Here is an 18,820-nt window from a genome sequence, read left to right as displayed (position 1 = left end):
CACTTCAACCAGGGAGGCGGAGATTGCAGTGAGCCGAGATCGTGCCACTGCACTCCAGACTGGTGACAAAGCAAGAGTCTCTCAAAACAAACAAACAAACAAACAAACAGACAAACAAAAAAAAAACCCCACTATACAATATAATGAGTAAAACAAGGTAAACTCTGGGATTCTACAAAAGCACAAAGCAGAGGTATCAAACTAGGAGTTGGAAACAGGGTAAGAAAAGCTTCCTGTAAACCAGGTGCAGTGGCTCACGCCTGTAATCCCAGCACTTTGCGAGGCTAAGGCGGACGGATCACCAGGTCAAGATTATCGAGACCATCCTGACCCACACGGTGAAACCCCACCTGTAAGAAAAAAAAAAAAGAAGAAAAGCTTCCTATAATAAATGGTAGGTGAGCTAAGTCTGGAAGGTTTGGAGGGTGGGGAGGAAGATGAAATCTGTATTTCAGGTGCTAGGAAAAACATGAGCAAAGACAAGTCAAATTTGGAGAGTGTTTGAAAGAAAGTAATAATGAGGATATGCTATTCTACATAGAAAAAACAATAGGTATTTGACACAGAAAAGAAGAAAAAAATTTTTAAATAGAAAAGTAGTTACCAGACCCCTCTAAATTTAGCTGATATTCAAGGCAGGATAGTGGCAGGTACTTCATGAAAGAGTAATAATTCATGTTCTATTTCCCAATGATTCCATGTATGGGTCCAAATGAAAACGACTCATATTGAGTGTTTAAACTGCCTGGGCAAGGTGCATTTAACTCTGATCTGAAGATCAGTACCAAAAAGTTAGGAGACCCATAATGCTGTCTAGGCAACTTATAAAATAACTTAATATTGCCATTAGCCTGTAGTCCTGGCTACTCGGGAAGCTGAGGTGGGAAATTCACTTGAGCCCAGAAGTTGCAGGTTGCAGTGAGCTACGACTGTATCACTGCACTCCAGCCTGGGTAACAGAGTGAGACCCCCATCTCTTAAAAGGCAAAAAATTGCCTATCAATTTTACTATTTGTCCCCAGTTCATTAACTCTCAAGAACTACTTTAGCATATCCCCAATCCTCATTCTCAGCCGATAACCTCAAGTCTTATTTCACAGAAAAAACCCAAAGCAACTGGAGGAGAACATGTACAGACTCCACCAATCACATCAACCTTCCTAGCAGCATTTGTATCCACATACTCTGCTTTATGGCCTATTATCATAAAGTATAGATGCTCCTATAGAAAGCCAATCCTTCCTACTTATACACTAAATCACCTTCCCTCTTTCAAGACATTGCTTCATCAATTCTTATCTCTCCCTCCTGAAATGATATTTTACTCTCTAATGGCTCATTCCTATCATCCTATGCCCTTATTTTTCTTATCATTAAAAATTTAATGACCCCTTTCCTCACTAGCTCTAGCCCCATATCTCTGTTCCCCTTTAGAAGATAATTCCTCACCAGCTTTACTTCTCCTTCTCTTCTCTCTTAAAATCACTTCAATCAAAACATCTCCCTCAGCACTTCACCTCAATGCTCTACTTTTAACGAGATTCCAGGACCTCCACTTTGTTAATTCCAGTGAGAAATTCTCAGTTTTCATCTTACTTGACTTAGCAGTAGCATTTTTTACAACTGACCACTCAACTAATAAAATTTCTTCATTTTATTTCCTCCCTCACTGGTTGCTCCTTCTCAGGTTCTTCCTCTTTTTTCCAACGTTGGATCTTTTCTTTTTCCTATCTACATTCATTCCCTTGATGAACGCACATTAGCTTCACAGCTTTAAGTACCATCTAAATGCCCAAATTTAAGGTTGGCTAATGGTTATAACACCCAAAAAGTATAAGGATTCAAACATGACAGTGTATTTCTTAGTTATCTAACAGTACTAGGTGGCTGAACAGGTTAACAGGGTGGTCCTTATGTACACAGTCATTCAGAAACCTAAGCTGATTTTTTGGGCACAGCTTCCAGCATACTCCAGTAATCATCTCAGTTCCAGATACCAGCCTCCAGAAGGAGAAAACAGGATGATGTTTGCATGGGCAAGACCTAGTACCAGCGGCCCAAATCAGTTGTGCTCATATTCCACGAGCTCACATTCCACTCAATCACATGACCACACCTCATGCAAGGGAAAATGTTGTCTAGCTGTATACCCAAGAAGAAAATGAGACATGTATTACAGTGAATAGACTCTGACACAAGACCTCATTCCTAACCTCCTGACTGATCCATCCAACTACTTACTCAACATCTTAAACAGCTAACAGTATCTCAAACTTAGCATGCCCAAAACTGAATTCTTGATCTGTGCCTCCCCATCCTCCTTCACACCATTTTCTTACATATCTCACATTCAATCTATCAACAAATACTGTTGAATCTACTCCCTCACCCGTAGATGGAGTCTCGCTCTATTGCCCAGGCTGAAGTGCAGTGGCAAGGTCTCAGCTCACTGCCACCTCTCCCTCCCAGGTTCAAGCGTTTCTCCTGTCTCAGTCTTCCGAGTAGCTGGGATTACAGGTGCCTGCCATCTCACCAGGCTAACTTTTGTATTTTTAGTAGAGACAGGGTTTCACCATGTTGGCCGGGCTGGTCTCAATCTCCTGATCTCAGGTGAGATGCCCACCTCAGCCTCTCAAAGTGCTGGGATTACCGGCATGAGCCACCGTGCCAGGCCAAATCTACTTTCAAAACATCCAAAATCTGACTACTTCTCGGTATTTCTGCTGCCACCAATCTGGCCTAGATCACTGCAAGAAACCCTTCCCTGATTCCCTGGTTTCTACCTTGCCCCTGCAACTTTGGCCTCCTGCTGTTTCTTGAACAGGCAAGCCACATTCCTGACACAGAACCTTTGAACTAATGGGTCCTTTTGTCTGAAATGCTGGCCTCTCCTTTCTCAGCCTTTTATTCAAATCCCTACTTCTCAAGTGAGGTCTATCCTAATCTCCCTATTTTAAATTGCCACCTACCTCCATTCCAACCCTACCCTGTTTTAACTTTCACTGCTCCACAGTACTTACTACCTTTGAACATACTATATAATTTCCTTTTTGTACGTCTATGGTTTCTCAGCCCCACCCACCAACACACACACACACCTCGACCAGACAGTAGCTAGATAAGGGTAGAGATCTTTCTTTTCTTTCTTTTTTTTTTTTTTTTGAGACAGAGTCCTGCTCTGTCACCCAGGCTGGAGTGCAGTGGCGAGATCTCAGCGCACTGCAACCTCCACCTCGCAGGTTCAAGTGATTATACTGCCTCAGCCTCCCGAGTAGCTGGGACTACAGACTCGTGCCACCACGCCTGGTTAATTCTTCGTATTTTTAGTAGAGATGGGGTTTTACTGTATTATCCAGGATAGTCTTGATCTCTCTCCGCCTCCCAAAGTGCTGGGATTACAGGCGTGAGTCATGGCGCCTGGCCTTGTTTTCAAGTGTACTACTAAGCACCTAGATCACCACCCGGCATAGAGTAGGCACTCAAATATTTACTGACTACATGAATACCTGTTGTCCTATGAAATGACTCAATACAAAACTCACCAATGTAGTTTTGGATGAATGGATAAGCAAATGGTAACCACAGCTTTTAAATACCAAAACACGTCATAATTATCAGTTTTCCTATAAATGAACAGTCTTTCTACTGCTATATTTAGAAAGTTTACCTCTTTCCCATGAATTGCTTACTGAACACATGAATCAATATATTGCCACTTCATGTTTCTTTAATTCAATAATGTTTTAAAGTAACATTAATTGAATGTAATCGACACTGAAACAGCTTTAGTACAATCATCAGTCCGACATTAAGAACTGCCATAAGTGTAACTAGAGCCCTGTGCTAGGTATATAATTGAACATTCTTTAAAAAAAAAAAAAAAAGAAAGAAAGAAAGATTTCTGAAAGGAAAATTTTACATGTATAGTATTTATCTTTTGTCTTAAAAATCAACAGAAAATACTACCATAATTTTGTGAAGGCTTTTATATAATCATCATCTCACTTTATTTTCATACCACTCCTATGATCTATTTAACGCATTTGGCCTACCAGAAGTTCAGTGCACACCATAAGGAGGGAGGAGGAGAATCAAAGAGATGCCAGTGAAAGGCAAGCATTCACCTAAGTTCTCATGTATAATGAAACTCACTTGAGACTGTGTGACTTACTGTTAGTATGAGAAAGCATGCGCAGGAAGAACATGAGTGGAATATCATCAATGTTAGAGGCAATCATGTAAAAACTAAAGGGAGAAAATAAAAAAAATAGACAAAACTAAAGGGAGATGAACATTTTCAGTGGCTCTGAAATAGGAATATATAAAGACAACTATGAATAATCTCTTCCCTATTTGATGTTCTCTGACATTATTTCCATGGAAGCATATAGTAATGTGTGTAAAAAAAAGTCTTGAGTTATTTCTGAGTAATTATCAATAATACTGTATCTTTTTACAATAAAAAAGTTATAAAGGCAATAACTGCTTGCTAGCCACAGAAAAGACTGGATATTTTTATGATGGGAATTAAGTTACCTTCATAAAACATTACCAGAAACTAGCCTAACAAGAACTCTATAAAAATAATTGGGTGAGCGAGTTGAGTCATGCCTGTAATCCCAGCACTTTGGGAGGCCGAGGTGGGTAGATCATGAAGTCAGGAGACAGACCACCCTGGGTAACATGGAGAAACTCCGTCTCTACTAAAAATACAAAAAATTAGTCAGGCATGGTTGCACACGCCTGTAGTCCACTGCACTCCAGCCTGGGCAACAAAGCAAGACTCCGTCTCAGAATTAATAATAATAATCATACCTACTTAAGACTTAATTACAACTTCACTTCTGACACTTAATAATCTGCTTTAATATTAAAAATCCATCTGTAAGCCCAAAAAGAAACTTATTTTGCAAAATAAATGGTACAAGGTAGAAAACACAGTTTAAAAATATTAAATCAATAGAGAAACAACCCCAAGCAGTAATTAAACTGTTTTAAATACTCTAAAATAAGTGACTAATTCAAAGTATCCTATCCTAACATTTTATTTTAGTTAAACAGCTCTAAAACTATAAAGTAAAAATGTTTTGGTGTTATTAACTTAAAGGGTATATATTTAGTGCAAGAGAAAACATAAAACAAAAGTATTCCCCAATTTAAATATAATTAAAGTATCTTTTAAAGATATCCACAGCTTTTTACATTTTAAAAACACATTATGTTTGAAACAATAGTTAAAAATAGTTTGCCAAGATATTGTATTACTTTCTCCATGGAAGTGCAGTTTTAAAATCAACAAGGTGAGGCTGGGTGCGGTGGCTCATGCCTGTAATCCCAGCAATATGGGAAGCTAGGGTGAAAGGATCGCTTGAACCTAGGAGTTGGAGACCAGTCTGGACAACACAGCATCTCTACCAAAAAACCCAATAATTTTTTTAAAAAAATACTCTGCAAGGTGACCCCAAAAAAACTGGAACAATACTCCTTGCAACGTGATCAAAAGCCCAGTCGGTTTCTACCTTCCCAATTGTCACCTGACCCTCTATTGGTCAGGTATTCTACACTTCTTCTCTAGAAACAAGTGTTTCCTGATATTTTGTCTTTAAATTATTAAATGAAAATCATGATGAGAAAAATCATTTTATACTGTAGGGAAACTCCCTCGGCTAAGCAGTAAAAAGCTATCATCAGTGCAATTTAAAACAAAGTAAAGGGGCCCTATAGGCCACTGGAAAAGGTAGAAATATGACCAACTACTACCATATGCCTTTCCTTAGCAGAAACATAATGATTTAATGATGCCTCTAAGATTAATAAAGACACTAATTCTGAAACACCACAGAACATGACAGGTTTAAAATGGAAAAACTCTTCTAATTAAGATGGAGAATAACACATCTTTCCCAGCCTAATTGCTTCAGGTGACTTTTTTTGGTTAATAAACAGGTTAACATATTCACTTTTCCCTATACACATTTTGATTACACCTCAATTTTGCAACATGGTAAAAAGGACATGACTGACTTTTCTTGCAACCTACTACAATATCTCCTTTCTTATAACAAAATTTTGATGCAACTTTTACCTGCCACTTTTCATGAACCTCACCACCATATAATTCAAGACAGAGATATATTAACTACATACTGAAGTCTTCGGCATTTTTGGGTAGAAGACACCTTTGAAAATCTGAAGAAAATTACAGGTCTTCTCCTTCCAAAAGTATGGCAACACAAGAAATTCAAAAGTCAAAGTTCTAAAAATCTTCTGAACTGGATCTACCTAATTTTAAATTTAACTATAAAGCTATGGTAATTAAGGTGGTAGGGTATTGGCCTTAAAAAAACACATACAGATCAATAAAACAATAGAATCCGAAACTCTCAAACATAAGCAATTGATTTCAATAAAGATGCCAAGGTAATTCGAAAGAAAAGTTAGTCTTTTTGAAAAACGTGAAACAACCGGACAGCCATGTGTAAAACAATGAATGAGCCTTAACCACTGTTTCACAATATATACCAAAATTAACTACAAATGATCACAGACCTAAATATAAAAGCAAAAACTATAAAATCCATACAAGAAAACAGAGGAGAAAACTTTTAAGACTTTGAATTAGGCAAAAATTTATCAGCTAGGATACAAAAAGCATAAACTATAAAAGAAAACTGGATAAACCCGACTTCATCAAAAAATAAAACGTCTGGCTGGGAGCAGTGGCTCATGCCTATAATCCTAGCACTTTAGGAAAGTGAGGCGGGCAGATCACTGGAGGTCAGAAATTTGAGATCAGCCTAACCAACATGGTGAAACCCCATTTCTACTAAAAATATAAAAAGTTGGCCGGGCGCGGTGGCTTAAGCCTGTAATACCAGCAGTTTGGGAGGCCGAGGTGGGTGGATCACGAGGTCAAGAGATCGAGACCATCCTGGTCAATACGGTGAAACCCCGTCTCTACTAAAAATACAAAAAAAATTAGCTGGGCATGGTGGCACGTGCCTGTAATCCCAGCTACTCAGGAGGCTGAGGCAGGAGAATTGCCTGAACCCAGGAGGCGGAGGTTGCGGTGAGCCAAGGTCGCGCCATTGCACTCCAGCCTGGGTAACAAGAGCGAAACTCCGTCCCAAAAAAAAATAAAATAAAAAAAGTAAAAAGTAGTCAGGTGTGGCGGCGGGCGCCTGTAATCTCAGCAACTCGGTAAGCTGAGGCAGGATGCGGCGGTTGCAGTGAACCAAGATCACTCCACTGCACTCCGGCCTGGGTGACAGAACAAGACTCTCTCTCAATAAATAAATAAATAAATCTCATTTTTTACAAAAACAATTATGAACTTTCTATAGACCTCTAACCTATATCTTACTTTCAGAACTTCAAATATAATACATACAGTTTGTCTCCCTTAGACCAGGAGTCAGAACAGTTCAGCCCATGAACTAGCCCACTATTCTGCTTTTGTATAAGCTCACAAGCTAAGAATAATTTTTACACGTTTAAGTGGCTGAAAAAAATCAAAAGAATATATTTCATGACACATGAAAATGATACAAAATTCAAATTTCAGTGTTCTGAAAATGACTACTGGAACACAGTCAGGCTCATTTGTTTAAATATTGCCTATTAGCTACTTCTGAGCATTGCTGAGGAATTGTTAGAGGGACTGTATGGCCCACAATGCCTAAAATGTCTGCCATCTGATCCTTAAGATTGCTGACCTCTGCCTTAGACACAAGTTGTTGATATTTTCTACACAGATTACGTCACCTGAGAAGATTCATGCCAGGACAAACTTCTCTTCTATACATAGTAGCTTTAAAATTTTCACAGCCATTAAAACCCGTTTTTCAAGGAAACCAACATGTAAAGCAGATAAATGAAGAACTTCAATAGTTATATGGTATAGAGCAGCACTCCCCAACCTTTTTGGGACCAGGGACCAGAGGACAATTTTTCCATGGACAGGCGTATGGGGGGTTTTGGGATGAAACTGTTCTACCTCAGATCATCAGGCATTAGATTCTCATAAGAAGCATACAATCTAGATTACTCACATGCACAGTTCCTGACAGGGTTCATGCTCCTATGAAAATCTAATGCAGCTGCTGATCTGATAAGGAGGCAGAGCTCTGGAGGTAATACTCACTGGCCTGCCACTCACCTCCTGCTGTGTAGGCTGGTTCCTCACAGGCCACAGACTAGTAGGTACCAGTTTGCAGCCAGGGGTTTAGGGACCCCTGGTATAGAGGCACTAAACAGAGCCCTGGGGTAACCTCTGAAGAAGGTCCTCGAAACTCAAAAACAGTGTTTTTCAACCTGCCTGTTGCAGCCAATTTGGCTGTCAATTTAACTAACTGATTTTATGCCTAGCACAAAAAAAGAACTGAATATTATAGAAAATCAGATCACCTCATACCTAGTAAGGCTTTATCCACTAATTCTTTCACCAAATATTTTAGTACCTATGTGCCAGGTATTATTAGATGAAGATTTTAAAAGCACAAAATAGAAAAAAACAGTTTCACCTATGTATTAGTTCAATTTAAAATTTTTATTATTTACAGCAATAGAATGTTTTTGAAAAACTGTCCTTGAGCTCTGGCGTAATTTGAAAACCACCGTCTCATAGTACATTTGTCCCAAAAGTGCTGTCACGAACTGCAGCTACATTACAAGAATGAAAATGATGGTTTTTTTTTTTTTAAGAGATGGGGTTTCACCGTGTTGGCCAGGCTGGTCTTGACCTCCTGACCTCAGGTGATCCACCCACCTCGGCCTCCCAAAGTGTTGGGATTACAGGCATAAGCCACCGCACCCAGCCAAAAACGATGTTTTATTTGATGTTATAGAGCTTCCAGAAGATATAAAGTTAATTGAGTTCAAAGCAATTTTTTATTCTGTATCAATTTTTATATTCTATATTCCCAGGGCCCAGAAAATGAAGTTACTGGGCATCAATTTCCCTCTATATGCATAGCCTTGATATGGGAAGGAATAAGAATAGTTTTGGAGTTTTTTTTTTTTTTTTTTTTTTTTATCCCAAGGGAAAACATGGAAACAAAAATAATCTCAGAGGTTAGATGGGAGAACAAATAATAATTGCTTAATGTTAGGGTAGAGGCTGTATTAAAGAGTTTCTTCTGATTATCATGATAATTAAGTATAATAGTGAATTCTGTTGGTAGCCAAAAGAAATTGAAATAAAACATGGCAATCAATAAAAACAAAAAATGTAAGAAAGAAATGGAACAAATGAGGCTAAAGTTTTTCTTCTTATACTAACATGAAGTTATCTATAATACTATGATTTTAAAAAGCACTATTTAACACTTTAAAAAACAGAAAAGCTCCCCAACAGGCTCGCCTATTTTGAAATCAGAAGTTCTATAACCAAAGATTTTTTTTTTTTTTTTTTTTTTTTTTGAGGCAGGGTCTCACTCTGTTGCCAGTCTAGAGAGCAGTGGTGTGATCATGGCTCACTGCAGCCTCCAACTTCTGGGCTCAAGTGATCCTCCCATCTCAGCTTCCCAAGTAGCTGAGACTACAAGGTGTGAGCCACCACTCCCAGCTCTACTGCCAAGTCTTACTTTACAGAATAACCAATGTAGGTAAAATAGACAAAGAGAATGAGTAAAGGGCTTAAAACAATTTAACTTCTGATGAAGACAAAATCTAGAAAGAGCTACTGCCAAAAAAAAAGTTTTTTTTTAATGGCAATATGAAGCAGAAAAGTAAGGTGATTAGCCCATACTGGATTTCATAAAACAAGGGGATTATGACACAAAATTTTCAATAGGTATTCAGCTAAATTAACAACATCAAAGTGTCAAAGAAACAAAATGTACTTCTGCAGTTCTGAAAGAAAAAACAATTTTACAATTGGGAGAAAAAGGGAGAAGGAAGAACACAAAAGTAGTCATTGCATTCTCTGACAAGGTGGGCATCAGGTCTTAGAAAATGCCAAAAAACAATGGAACCCATGCTCTCCTTCTCTTCCCCATCACTCATGGAACTTAGGTTTCTAGTTGCTATATCCAGATCCACCTCCTATTCAAAGCAAGGAATAGAAAAACAAGAAAAGTCAGACTGTTCTAGCCTGTTATCCTAATGTAATTTTTCTGGCCTATTATCCAAATACATGTACAATTAAATCAAGTCTGCACTTACATTTACTACATTCAAGGATTCAAGCACCCAGTCCAAAATTTCTTTCTTAGCTGTTTACTGGCAACTGATTCCTTTAATGGCCAACATATACATAAATGACTGACAGATATTCTAAACAGAAAGAGGGGTGAGTGGATGCCTAAAGAAAGGAGTTCAGTAAATAAGGAGAAAGAAAAGAACATAGAAAGGGAATGCTAGAAATAACAAAGGCAAACAGCTTTTTTATGATTTTTGCCAAAAGAACACCTTTGAATGCATCTGGGTTAAGTATTAACGGTAATAGCCAGAACTGCACAAGCACCTACATTAATGGGAATATCACTTTTCAGGATTATGATGCAATCCAACCTGGCATGGTTCACAAAGATGTATTTTAACACAGTGGACCTCATTATAAAGGAGATTCTATCCCAGAATATTCCCTAGTCAATGCATTATAATTAAACAGTTTAGGATTGACGATCAGAGATCTTGAACACAGAACATAAGAAAATTGTAATTGTAATGCAACTGTGAGAAGCTCCCTTCTACAGAAACAGGACAAGAAGAATAGTTAGTAAATATCACACTCTGGTATCATACTTTTTAAAAAAAAGTATTAATTATACCATATGGTTATATCATACAATATACTGCATCACACCATATGGCCATAGGGAAAAAAAATCAGGTAAATGTAAATGGTCAGATGTAAATGTTTAATGCCAAAAGTGTAAGTACATTCATTTGACAAATAGTTAATAAGCACCTGTCATTTAACAGAATATTCTATTTTGAGCACCTACAAAGTATTAATACTACAAATACAGGACATGAAATTTGTTTGTTTCCCAACATATTTTAAAAAGATTAAAATCTACATCCTATGTTCAAGATGTTTGGTAGCGGTAAAAAACTAACAACAACTTAATACCCAAAAAAGATGATTGGTTAAATAAATCACAGTATATCTAATAACACATAAAAAATTTCACTATATTAAGTTTTTTAAAAATACGAAACTACATATGTTATACAAGCATTAAAAAAATAACAGATGGAATGCACCAAAATGTTTATAGTAATAATATCTTAGTGGCAAAATTACCGATGATTTTTCACTTTTTGTACTTATAGTTTTTCTTTTTTCTCTCTCTCTCTCCTTCTTTCTTTCTTGAGATGGAGTTTTGCTCTTGTTGGCCTGGCTGGAGTGCAATGGTGCGATCTTGGCTCTCCACATCCTCTGCCTCCCAGGTTAAAGCAATTCTCCCGCCTCAGCTTCCAGAGTAGCTGGGATTACAGGCATGAGCCACCATGCCCAGCTAATTTTGTATTTTCAGTAGAGACAGGGGTTTCTCCATGTTGGTCAGGCTGGTCTCGAACTCCCAACCTCAGGTGATCTGCCTGCCTCAGACTCCCAAAGTGCTGGGATTACAGATGTGAGCCACCATGCCCAGCCTGTACTTATATATTTTTTAATTTTGACAATGAATTTGCTTTCCCTTTGAAATTACTTTTTTTTTTTTTTTTTTTTTTTTTGAAATCTCCCTCTGGAAAACTTTTTTTTTTTTTTTTTTTATTTTAAAACCTGTATTTTATTGTCAGGTAAAATAAATCTTCATAATAAAATGTGTCATTACCCACATGCAAACCTTCTCATTCTTTCCATGTAATTTGCAATAAGAGATCCCTTTAAGTGTACATAATAAAGACTTCAAATAAAAGACCACAGTACATTTCAGTTTCCACTGAATTAACATCAACTTCAAATTTAAAATTATTTCTTGGAGGAATTTATTTTGTCATCATGTGTAATGCTGATATTTACGTTCAAGAGACACATTTTCTAATCATACGTCACCCTCCCAGCCAAATACATTTATTATCAGTTCAGAAGAAAACATAGAGGGAAAATTACTGTTCATCACTAAATATTAAAACTTGGGTAGAGGGGACAGTGGGAAGTATTTGTCTTTTAACCAAATAAAATTAGAGTATCTTTATAGCTTCAGGGGATATGAATATGCTTTCCAATTACTGGCAATTTATACTTAAATTTAGCTAGCCTAGATGTTCTCAAGCATTGGTACATGGGAGCTGCTCAAGACATGTGCCAAATACAGAAACCCATGGCCCTAGCTCTCACTAAATCAGAATATTCAAGGGGTAGAGTTCCAAATAATCCGGCCCTTTCAAATAAAATAGAAGGGTAGAGCTTTACTCCACAAAAGCCTTTTTTACAGAACTGCAAACTGTTCTATTAACTCTGCAACAAAGTTCCCTATATAAACAATGTTCCCAATATAAACGTTATAATCAGAGAATTACAATTTCATAACCCCAACCCATTACTTTACTCATTGTTTCACTCTGTAGTAGTCTTCAAACGAGATACAATTCAAAACTACACATCTATTACAGAGTAAAATAAAGCCCAGAGGCACCTGTGCCTGGTTAAGACAAAGGCATATCCGATTCCTGGAGAAAACAGACAGCAGATGTGACCCCTAGTATTTATCCATTAAAAACAATGTATCCTAAAAATAAATTTCCATGTCAACGGAAACAAAGATGTTTATAAATAAGAAGGAACGTGGAGGTGTGGAGAAGACAAGAGGAAGCTTCAGAAAGTTAAGTACCAAAAGCCAGGAAACAAGGCAAAATGAATGGTAACTGGAGACAAGGGAAACAGAATAAACTAGGAAATTGAAGTAGGGAAGAGCTTTCTCCTTAGAATCCAAGAAGCTGGGGTAGAGGAACAGGTATTAGAGGAAACTGATCTAAACAGAAATACAAACTGGAAAGTGGAATGATTTTAAGAAACTAAAAATGAGAAATTTTAGAACAGATCAAATGATGATAAAGAACACATTTTGGGCATGTAAATAATTTTTATCTAGAAGAGCAGAAAACAAACATTATCATAAACAAGCTGATACTGAATAAAGCAAGCAAGCATATTCAATGAATTTCCAAAAGTGATGCAAAAAAAAAAAAAAAAAACAACTGCATAGAGAAGAATGGAACGTAATGAGAATTGAGAAGTAAGATCTTAGTAGTAGGTAGGAAAGAGAACTTTGAGCAAAGTCAACAGAATAAGTCACATTACCTAATCAACAGTTGTAAACCACAATTATTATACCGTATTTTATTTGTAAAGCATAATAAAGTGTATTGTTTTATGTAATAAAATACCGAATACTTGTAATAAATTTTATGTAATAAAAAACAAAACGTAAGTAATTTGACACAGTGCTAAGAGGCTGAGTAATGCAAAAACAGGCCGAGAAAAGCAAGGACTGAAGAGGAAAAACTAAGAGGAAAAAAAATAGGACAAAAAGGAGGACAACACGAAGAAATCAATCAGACCTATAAAAATGGGTAGGAAAAAAGAGGTGTGAATGCACAATGGAAGACTAGCCAAAAAGTGCCAGTAGTGCAAGGGCGAAAAGAGCCAAGGGAAACCTGATGGAATCTTGACAGCTTCTGGGCTCAGAAAATAAGTAGTTCCAAAGTGTCCAGAAGGATTTGTGAAGATAACAGACAACAATGTCAGGGAGTGGTGAGATGAAGTAGAGGGCCTCAAGTGGACCAGCGTTAAGAGAAGTGCAAAAATGCTCTTAAGTGGGAGCTGGGGTTAGAAGGCAGCCAGGTCGGACAGCTGGAAAACGAGCGGGCAGTAGATGGGAATGGGATGGGGGTTACTAATCAACGACAAAGCACTGACAAACATTAGGAATAAAGGACCAGAGACCAGAAAAGGCATCGGAAACTGCGATTCAGGATTGAAAGAATAAAGACTAAATCAAAATCATCTGCTGGGTAAAACAGGTGAAGAGAAATCCTCAAACAAATAGAAAAGTGAAAAGGGGCAACGGCCTAAAAGGGGAGCAGTCGGGGAGAGTAGCGAGAGGAAATGATGCGCCCCATCATCCCCACGACTATGTAAGAATTACACGCGACAGTAACTCGGGCTGTGGTCCCAGCCCCGGCTGCTAACCTATATCCTCCACCTCGAGGCCGCCGCCGCCCCCAACCCTCAACGAGCACATCTAAGAGATGCAGAGCTGGATACCTTAGCCAGTCGTGACCTTCTCGGGCCAACCCTGAGTTTCGCCCCCTATTGATAGCCTCCCGCCTCCCGCTCAACCACCGCTGCCCCAATCCCCACATCTGGGGTGGGGACCAGGGAAACCCCCCAGGCCATTGTGTGTGTTTACGTAGGAAGGCGCCGCATGACGGAGAGGGACGCGGGGGCGATGCCCATCTCTCAGCCGGCGGAGCCGGACTGAGAATGTGGCTGAGGGCACCAAGCCCCCACTGCTGCCTCTTTCCAAAATAAACACCATACAGCCGCTGAGCCCGGAGTCGGAAGGGCGGCAGGGTGGCGCCGGCACTCACCTCCTCAGGAATAGCAGGGTCCGCAGCCGAAGAGGCCGCGGCGCCGGCGCCGGCCTCGGGTTCCATGTCCCCGTTGAACAGAGCCTGGCCCGGCTCCGCGCCGCCGCCGCCACCGCCACCGCTCAGCGCCGCCATCTTATAACCGAGAGCTGGGGCCCGGGCGGCCGCTGCTGGGCGGGGAGGGGGAAGGGAGGCGGAGAGCTGGGGGAGGCGGAGGCGGAGGCGCGGGGGGCGCGGGGAGGAGCGGCCCGGGCGGCGCCGCGGGCTGAGGGCGCCTGAGCCACCACAGGTACCGGCCCACGGCCCCCGGCGCAGCCGAGCCTGAGGGGATAGGGGGAAGGACGCTAGGCGGTGGGGCGGGGGGAGCGGGGGAAGGGGGCGGAGACGACAAGAAGTCGCCGCGGCAACGGCGTCACTCCCGTGTCACGGTCGTGACGTCACCCCGGTGCGTGACGTAATCGGAGGAGCGCCCTCGCGCAGTCGTCAGGGGAGGGTTCCTTCCCTTCTAACCACCCGCGCTCTCACACTTTGCCTCCGCTCCGCCGTTTCCATGGCTCCGATTTCCTACTTTCTTCGCGTCTCCTGCGTCCTCAGCCTGTGCTGTAATGTGGGATTTACTAGAAGAGCAGGGCTCGTGTTCGAGGAGGAGAAGTTGAAATCCTAGAGTGAGGCAGGCGGGGAAGCCCATACTACTTGCTCTTTCCTCTGCAATGAACGTCTCCGTGTCATGAAAATAAGAACTTCAACCCCAAGGTTGAAACAGCCAAACAGAATTTGATGGAAATATATTTAGGAACAGCTAAATTAGCAGTGCGACGCTTGTTTCCTTTTCATTGAAGAATTCGGCCAGTTAAAATGAATCTAAATGGAAGTCTAAAAGCTTTTTTTTCATTGTTGAGGAATAAAATGTTTTCGTGTATTTTTCGTTTTCCAGATTCATTTAACAGATATCAGTTGAGCACTTTCCATGCCGCAAGGCCTGTATAAGGCACATAACATTCTAGACATCTGAAGCATCAAAACTAATTTTTATTTTGAAGAAAATCACCCAAAATATTTTATGTACTTTGTGCCTTTCATGAACAGAACATTCCAAGCATTCTCTGCAAACTATGCATGAAAACAATTGGGAGAGAAGAGGTCCATTATCTTTGAGAAGCCCAATTACAGAATGGGATTCAATTCATTATTAAAAATACATGTATCTAATAAAATTAATAAATAATTGGAAAAAGAAAGCTTAAGGAGGAGTGAAATTTGGGAACGAGAAACAATTACTGTGGGCTCCCAATTGCTTGAAGTGAATCACCGAAATAACCTAGTCATGAAAAGCTAAGTGGTTTCTGCCTTTTAGTACTTCCCATGATGGGGGAAGTCACCAGCGACCTCCTTATTGTATTTTGGATGATTAAAGAAATAGAAAACAACTGTCCTACTGACTTCTGAAACAGGGTGTCTGCATATTGATTAGGGTCACCATAAGCCTGGGAGCTGATGCTTACTTTCAAGGTAAAGAATGGTGTGTGAGTCTGCTTGATGAATCAGAATACTAGTATTCCTCTACATTGAAAAAATATAACCTGTAAGATGAACATTGTAGGCCACACATGGTGGCTCACACCTGTAATCCCAGCACTTTGGGAGTCGGTGGTGGGTGTATCACCTGAAGCCAGGAGTTCAAGACCGGTCTGGCCAACATGGTGAAACCTTGTCTCTTCTAAAAATACAAAAAATTGGCCTGGTGCAGTGGCTCACACCTGTAATCCCAGCATTTTGGAAGGCCGAGGCAGGCGGATCACCTGAGGTCAGCAGTTCAAGACCAACCTGCCCAACATGAGAAACCCCGTCTTTACCAATAACACAAAAATTATCTGGGTGTGGTGGCACTTGCCTGTAATCCCAGCTATTTGGGAGGCTGAGGCACGAGAATCACTTTAATATGGGAGGTGGAGGTTGTGGTGAGCCAAGATTGTACCCTTGCACGCCAGCCTGGGCAACAAGAACTAAACTCTGTCTCAAAAAACAAACAAAAAACCCCCCAAAATTAGCCTGGCATGGTGGTGCACACTTGTAATCCCAGCTAGCTACTCAGGAGTCCAAGGCAGGAGAATCACTTGAACTCGGGAGGCAGAGGTTGCAGTGAGCCGAGATCATGCCACTGCAGTCTAGCCTGGGCAACAGAGCCAGACTCTGTCTCCCAAAAAAAAAAAAAAAAAAAAAAAAAAAGAAATAAATTTAAATCAAAAGGTGGCTTGGTAAATGTAGAGTAAATGATCGCAAAAGATGATGTCATCAAGCTAAACTAATCTGAAGCACCCTTCTTTACTATAAAGACATACCCAGAAGCAGACTGAAATAGCACCATTAGCCAGTCCTGGCACCATTTCCTCTTTCATTATCCATTCATCAGAAACACAACTGGCAAGAATTTTTAATTCTCTAACTGTCCTATTTCATTTTTTAAAAATTAGCTGCTAAAAATGTAATATCATTATAATACTTCCTTATAACATCGAAAGTCTTAAGGATTTTTTTCTCCCATTGGTTCCATTTTGAATTCTAGCCTTATTTGTCAGCATCAATCTGTAGTTCAGATCTTCTGTGATTATTTCTCCACAGGATGACTAGTGTCATCCATTTAATATTGATTCTTCTTAGCGTCTACTCATTCGACATTTTCTGACCTTGCCTTAAAATTCTGGATATATCCTATTTTACTTCCTTAGGCCATTCTACAGTCCTGCAGTATCCAGATGAGAAACAACAGGAAAAGCATAAACTTTGGAGTCCAAAGATCAGGATTTTAGTGTCAGCACTCCACACCTTAGCTATACAATCTCAAAGCAGGTAAGCTTAAATCCCTGTTTGTTGTGTTGTTTTTTAATCTATAAAATGAAGGTTATAATAATGCTAGTCCAACCTGCCTAACTTTATCATTGTGAGGATTAAACATGATACTTTTGCTCTCTAAAAAGTATAAAATTACCCTGTCAGTCAGAATTCAGACAAGCATAGCAAAGATGGCTTATCTCTGCTCCATGATGTTTGGGGCCTCAGCTGGGAAGACTCAATGTCTCAGTGGTTCGACTGAAAGCCTTTGGTGGCATATTTTCTGACATGGCTGGTGGTTGAAGGTGGGACCTCAGGTGGGGCAGTGAGCCAGAATACCTAAACCTACTCATATGTGACCTGAGCTTCCTCCTAGAATGGCTGCCTCAGAGTAGTCAGACTTTTTATGAAGCAGCTCAGGGCTTCAAATGTTAGTGTTTCAGTAAACAAGGTTAAAGCTGTATTGCATTCTGTAATCTATTCTCCAAAGCCACACGGCATGATTTCTGCTGCATCATTTTATATTATAAGCAAATCACCAAGTCTCGTTCAAATTCAAGGAAAGGGAATATAGAGCCCACTTCTCAATGAAGTGTCAAACAATTTGCAGCCATGTTTTAAAACCACTACAGGTTGTGTTTAGAATAATAAACTGGCTACTCCATAGCCACACACACACACCTTCTTTTAAAGCGTTCTATACCAGTCAACTTTCTCTCCTCTTTATTACTAGGAATCACCAAGACACATCTCAGTATTTGGCTGTGTCCCCACCCAAATCTCATCTTGACTTCCTATGTGTTGTGGGAGGGACCCGTGGGAGGTGATTGAATTATGGGAGTAGGTCTTGCTTGCGCTGTTCTCATGACAGTGAATGAATCTCATGATAGTGAATGAGTCTCATAAGATCTGATGGTTTTAAAAATGGGAGTTTCCCTGCACAAACTCTCTTTGCCTGCAGCCATCCATGTAATATGTTGACTTGCTCCTTCTTGCCTTCTGCCATGATTGTGAGGCTTCCCCAGCCACATGGAACTGTAAGTCCAATTAAACCTCTTCCTTTTGTAAATTGCCCAGTCTAGGGTATGTCTTTATCAGCAGTGTGAAAACGGACTCATACAGTATGGTAATAAACACGCCCTTACCTTATTTTTTCAGCTTCTGAGGCCTCTACTGCATGCAAAAATAGATGCAAGTCCTTTGCTATTGGACACAGCCTATCTTCTGAGCACCTCTCCCAAACCCCCAGTGCTGCCATAGGCCGTGTTGATGTGCTGAAACCCTCTACAAAAAACCCTGAACAAAACAGTGTTCCTGCAGCCCGTAATGAGCTAAGCCAGTGTGTATTCTGAGCCAAAACTAAACACCTCCCTTTTGTGTTGTAGTGTGCCATATGGGCATCAAAGCAGCATTATCTTGCATTCTAAAGTCTTACAGACATTTTAAT

At 40.0% G+C, this 18,820-nt stretch overlaps 1 protein-coding gene across 4 annotated transcripts in view; it reads right to left on the bottom strand.

Annotated features, from left to right (window-relative positions):
• BRAF (B-Raf proto-oncogene, serine/threonine kinase) overlaps positions 1 to 14,878 on the bottom strand; it is a 204,611-nt gene extending 189,733 nt beyond the window's left edge. For all 4 annotated transcript variants that reach the window (XR_004268214.1, XM_032275803.1, XM_032275798.1 and 1 more), the window contains exon 1: positions 14,545 to 14,878. Coding sequence is in view for 3 of the 4 variants with exons in the window: in XM_032275803.1 (XP_032131694.1) it covers positions 14,545 to 14,679 (135 nt within the window). In the remaining variant the exon portion in view is untranslated. The remainder of the gene's footprint in view (positions 1 to 14,544) is intronic.
• Positions 14,879 to 18,820: the final 3,942 nt, after the last annotated feature.

This window comes from Sapajus apella, unplaced genomic scaffold (genome assembly GCF_009761245.1).
Source record: "Sapajus apella isolate SASKATOON/1434 unplaced genomic scaffold, GSC_monkey_1.0 scaffold7, whole genome shotgun sequence".
NCBI classification, from domain to species: domain Eukaryota; kingdom Metazoa; phylum Chordata; class Mammalia; order Primates; family Cebidae; genus Sapajus; species Sapajus apella.
Note: the sequence above shows the minus strand (reverse complement) of the source record. Positions and strands in the feature narration are given on the sequence as shown.